At 37.0% G+C, this 6,000-nt stretch overlaps 1 protein-coding gene across 1 annotated transcript in view; it reads right to left on the bottom strand.

Annotated features, from left to right (window-relative positions):
• exoc4 (exocyst complex component 4) overlaps positions 1-5,759 on the bottom strand; it is a 153,415-nt gene extending 147,656 nt beyond the window's left edge. Inside the window, exons 1-3 of the mRNA XM_042511086.1 lie at positions 5,673-5,759; positions 3,638-3,827; positions 2,211-2,405 (exon numbers count right to left, since the gene is read on the bottom strand). Coding sequence (XP_042367020.1) covers positions 2,211-2,405; positions 3,638-3,827; positions 5,673-5,752 — 465 coding nt within the window. The 5' untranslated portion in view covers positions 5,753-5,759. The remainder of the gene's footprint in view (positions 1-2,210; positions 2,406-3,637; positions 3,828-5,672) is intronic.
• Between the last annotated feature and the right edge of the window lie 241 nt (positions 5,760-6,000).

The following is a 6,000-nucleotide window of genomic DNA, read 5'->3' on the forward strand; positions in this document are numbered from 1 at the left end:
ACAGAGGGCGCAGTTGAAAACCAGGGAGACGTTAATCTGACAGATGAGTGCTGTAATGAGTGACAGCATGATGGGAATAAACACTTCGGGGACTCTCAGAGAAGTGACACAGGCAGTATGATGTTACTGTGGAGAGACACAGTGCGAGTGTGTCTAGAAGTATGCAGTATATTGGGGGGAAAGAATACAAAGAACACCGCAAAAGAGACTTTTAAGATTTTTTCATAAATCTAATTGTTGTATTATGTTTAACAATCCTAGTTTTCTAAAAATCAAGAGATAATTTCATTCAGTGCGGGTACCGAAGAGTATTGAATATATGTTCAAGTAAAAGTACAACTCCCATAAAAAATGACGAAAGTTAAAGTTAAAAAGTAACTGGTTGATAAATTACTTAAAGTTACTTTCCATTTTATTATTTTTATGGCTGACACATGAAGGTTTGCAGAAAAGTCTCCAGACTTCTTTCCTTCCCCAGCACGTCTACAACTTAAGAGAAGTTAGATTTAAGACTTCTGAATACTTTTTAATGCCACTCTAAGTATAAATTGAGACCAATTTTACAATAACCAAAGTAGAAGAAAAAAAAAACCATGAACCATCACAAACTTATAAGGGACAGTTTTGCCCAAATATTTACTTCAACATAAACAATTTTCTTTAAAAATCAAAATTTTCTGGAGCAAAACACATGGAAAACAATGAACATATTATGTTTCTGAAGAATCCATTTGGTTTGCCTTGAAAAAAGATTTATTTAATACATTTTAATACCAATTATGGCCTAATTTTTTAATTATTTAATTTAACACCTTTTCAGACTTTTTTAAGGATCCGAGGAAACCCTGCTTCCCTTCGTCTTCTTTATGCAACTCAGATGTTGTTGAAATATGATCATCTTTGCAATGCAAAGTCTGTTAAGTTGACCACACTGGACTGTTTGTAAATTCGGAGCACTCTTGCAATATAGCACCGCTGCATTTTCAAGAAAGTTTGTCGATCCAGACAAACTTTCCACACATTGAATCTATTTCTGTGGTAAACACTGTTTTATATATAATTAGTCCATTAAGTACAGAAATGTATAAATAGAGAAAGTTGGTGGATTTCTATATTAGTTCACAAACTAAGCAAAATATGTTGTTTCAAGGCTGTCATTCTACCATTTTATAATCATAACTAACATCCTTTACTCTGGCTTAAGTGTGGGTTATTCTAAGTGGACTTTTCAAAACATTATTTATTCACAAACTGAATAAACATGTCACCAAAGCAAAACATAAAACAAATGCATCCAACAGCATTTTGATATGTAGAGGCAAATAAAATGTGCTTTTAAGTGTGTTTTCACATACCACTGAATCATCCGGATCAAGAAAAGCACATTTGAAGTGTGCAAGACAGAGGCGAAGCGTCCAACTGACTGAACTTTCCACAACCTTTCAAAAACACGCTATACCGACTGAGCACAGGTTTGACTGAAGTTCCACTTCTTTCCACCCCCACAAAGAGGATTTTTCACGGTCCTTTGGGCATACCAACATCCCTCTTTTCTCCTCCTCCTCAGATAACCCCATTCTAGCAAACTAATTATTACCAAAGTCTGAAGGAAGATGTGTGGGTGTGACAGAGAAGGGAGAGAGGAATAGGGAGGTAAAGGAAAGGAGCAGAGGGATCACAGAGCCTGGTCGTTTAGTCCTCAGTGCCGTCCTCCAGCTCCCCTGCCGAGAATACTGCAAAACACACATCAAAAGAACAAGAGCGCACACAAACATACACACCTGCAGCGCCCCTCACTGCACTAAGATGATGTTCTCTTGAAGTAAAAGAGTTGCACCCACTGGACTGTTCAAGGCTGCTAGGAAAGGATTCTTTAGAGGGATGAGAGGTGCCAGGAAATCAATCATAGCATTAACACTTCATAGGCACCAGTGTTTGTTTACGTATGTGTACTGTGCACAAATACCTCAGTATTGCCTCATATGCATTAATACACGTCAATAGGTTTTCCCACACCTTCAAGAAAAAGATAACCTGTTCTTTTTCCATTTCACACTTTCTTCTTTTCTGTTATCAACAAACCAAACCTATCAAGAATTTCTTTTTTTCTTTCTTTTTTCTGCTTACCTCAAAAACTGTACAGCTCACACACACTCACACGTACGAAGACGCTAATTTACAACCACATCCCTGGACTTGATTCTACTCACCAGCATGTCTGTGGCATGAAGGTAGTGCTTGCTCGCCATATAGGCCTCCAGACGCTGAGGCACCTGCTTGATGCTTTCGATTTCATCCAGCAGCTGGAGGACGTGCTTGTGTTCGATGCCCTCTATCCACAGCTTCCTCAGCTCGTCCCTTTTGCAGTGGAGCAGCATCTTACATGACAAGAGGTTCTCTTTCACCTGGGAGTAGAAAAAAAAAAATTAGACACAACACTTGTCCATGAGGCACATTTTAGGTGCAACAGTACCAATAAACACAAGGATTTTGGAAGTGTATAAAAAGCCATTACCTGTGCTCACTTTCATCAAAGAAAATTTCCAGTGACACAAAATAACGTGTAACATGGAATAATGTCAACTTAAATACCCCTAAAATATGTTAATATGTAACCAAGTGTAGATAATGTCTGAAATGCAGATGAAAGTGATTGTGTCCCTTGAAACTTTTTACAGCATTTGATTTACTGGTGTGGGAGAAAATAACACTTTTGTTATTTTTGTGCATTATTACATAAGCACTTGAATCAACTGGCAATTACATTAAAGGCACCGCACACCCACACAGGTGTTTGCACTTCCGGCTGATTAACTAAGCAGATTTAAAGGCTAAAGAGAGCTACTGTATGTTGGAGGTTTGCAGAGGTTAAAACTGAAGTAAGGAAAATGGTACAAACACACATTAGCAAATAGGAATTTTTGTGACATATTCACGTTACAGAATGAAAATTAACGGTGTAAATTATAACAAATTATGTAAATTATGGCTAAGTCCATTTTGATGCCTCAGTTTCTGCGAATTCTGGCTAACTTTCAGGGCTTACCAAAATATTTGAATAGACTGGAGCCCTTGTTAATGTTATTAGTAACACCTGCTATTTTTCCTACTTTAAGAAGTCAAAACATCTGCTGTCTGCAGGTCTATGCAATAGTGAAAAGTTCAATCACTCTCTTAAATCATCATTTAAAGATCGAACTATACCAGCACAACTTGTCGGTTTTATCCTGCTCAGAAAAAGCACTCGGACGCTGCATGTCCTTTTGCCAAATGTGTAGGGAGGCTGACGACATTTACAATGTTAATTCAAAAAGTATGATAGAGAAGACCATATATGGGGGCTAAGGATTCTGACTTCAGCCGATAATTTTTAAGCTGGCAGCTTTCTTCTTGGGTGAACAGGATTTGTATTAATTAAGTCAGTCTTTCGGTCTTAGAGTATCAAAAAACCTAAAAACTGAGATAAGAAACTCCTTTCATGTATGCAGAGAAAATGAATGAAAACTGTGTTTTGTTTTTAATTACACAGCTTAGAGCCACAACTTTGAAATCCATCTGAAACATTGCAAGTATGAATTCCAGTAATGGTTTTCCAAACCTCCAGTGTTTATTTTTTGTACAAGACTGTCATTTCTACCTGTTTGATCTTGTTGCGGGAGCTGGTGATGCGCTCTGTGATGCTCTGGTAGGTCCTGATGGCAGTGGTGAGTTCGGCATAATGCTGAACAATCAGCTCATCTAAATCCCTGTCACATGTCTCAAAGGCCTCTTCCAAACGACCCTTCTCTGTCTCCCTGTCCTGCACATCATCACTGCTGGACAGAGTCCTGCGTCAGAGAGGAGAGGCAGAAAAAGTGGAGTTCAGCTAAAAAACTAAATCCTCAACATGCAGAGACTCTCAGGAAATAACGAGTTTCAGCTAAGTCAGAGCTTTCACAAAGCACTTGAAGATGCCAAAAGACAGAAGAAGAAAATCACTACAGTATAAGACTTTGTATTAGGGCTGGGCAGTATAATGATGTTTAACTGACATCATGATAAGACACCATATATCACCTTAGACTTTGAATATTATTTGTGTTGATTTTAAAGGCTGCATTACTGTAAAAACTTTAGCCGTTTTATTTTTTTGCCTTTACCAGTCATTATACCCTCATTACTGATGATTATCAATCATTTTACTGTTTAAATATTTTGTGGAAGGACCTTTCATCAATCCTTCAATAATGCCATAATGTCTATTTTGAGGTATTTGGTCAAAATTATTGTGATTTTCATTATATCAGTCACTTGCAGGGGGCAAACTATAGACGAAAGGCCGAGCAATGCAAGGCGTTGTATGCCAACATTTCACTACATTATTGCAGCATGGCAACATATCCAGGCTGTAACAAATAGATCTACCAGCAGCAAGATTGATGATGTTGTCAAAAACAGCATCTCTGCAGCTATTTTGCCAGAAAATGCTCATGTGATCAAGTAATCCTTTGTCAAGTGAACTAGTTTTTACATTACATGCTGAGGATACAGTCTGTATACTTCAGTACAAGAACAGCTGCAACAATTAGTCAATTAGATGATTTATGGATAGAAGGAAAATTAACTGCCAAGTCATTTTTCAAGCAAAATTTCAATTATTTGCTGATTCCAGCTTCTTACATGTGAGAATTTGCTGTTTTTCTTTTTCTTTTTATTTCTGATTGTGCATGTCTTTGAGTATGGACTTGTTGGATGGACAAAAGAAGCAAACTGAAGATGTCACTTTTTTCTCTGGAAAATTGTAATGAGCATTTTTCATAATTTATTTAGACATTTAAACATTAAACAATCAATCGTGAAAATTATTGGCACATTAATCAATTAAAAAAACAATAATAATCATTAGTTGCAACCCTACTTACAAGGTCCCATGGATATCTCTGACCTCCACTTTAGAAACCCTTTAATTGTGAAGTTATTGGGGTTTTGTTTTTTTTTTTTTACACTTTGCTTTCTCCAAGTGATTTTTATCAAGAGGAAGTAGGATTTTGAGACAGTTCCTTGCAGTTGTCAAAAACCGTTAGTTGCAGGAGTCACTGTGAGGTCAAAGTGTGTACCTCTCATGTATTTCATCTTTTTTGTATTTCAGAGTTAAAGCCTGTGTGCTCCTGTAAAGTAAACTCAAATCTATTAAGAAATCCACTGGAAACTGGTTTCGCAAAACTTTGCAACTGTTGCAAAGAGATATCTCTAAAAACACAAGCATGTTACACATTCAACAGCAGTTACAGATGTATTAACAGCATTACATCGGTCAAAATATTTTTCATGTGATTATTACCAGTTTCTAGCTAAACAGTGCAATTTGTGAATAGTCTAATCAATGAACTTAAAATTGTAAGAGCCTCGGACTGTGGCCAAGATTAAACCTCTTCTTCTGCTTTAGACCTGCTATTAAGACTAACCGATGTATAAAACGTGAATTAAAATGGTAAACGCGTCTTTCATATATCGTCTTTCATATAACGTTAGCTAGCTAGTCAACAATAACTGTGACAGGAAGGATGTTGCTAACATGTAGCATACAAGCTAGCTGTTAACCGCTGTCTTAGAGCAAATACGAGCACACTTCAAGAGCTGACTGACGTTAAACGAAGCCGTTAACAAAAAATAAAGACTGTACCAAAGCTTACCTTATGACAGAGATAAGAAGACCAGAGGGGTCTTTGTTTTTGCTGACTGCACTCCTGTATCTCCCTGTCTCAGCTGCCATTTTTCCAGCTGCGGCACCCAAACAGGAAGACAGAAACGCGAGGTTACACGACGGAAGGAATGCTGGGAGTTGTAGTTTGAGCGTGTACAGTAGTTCTATCAACCGTGTTGCACAAATCTGAAACAAGTGGCACAACTATATTTAAAGAAAATAAAGGGGGTAAAATAATTTCATAAATTCAAATAAAATCCAATGCAAATTACAAGAAACTATTTAAATGAATATTTTTTAAAAAGATATAAATAATT

The sequence above is a fragment of the Plectropomus leopardus genome, chromosome 22 (genome assembly GCF_008729295.1).
Source record: "Plectropomus leopardus isolate mb chromosome 22, YSFRI_Pleo_2.0, whole genome shotgun sequence".
Lineage (NCBI taxonomy): Eukaryota > Metazoa > Chordata > Actinopteri > Perciformes > Serranidae > Plectropomus > Plectropomus leopardus.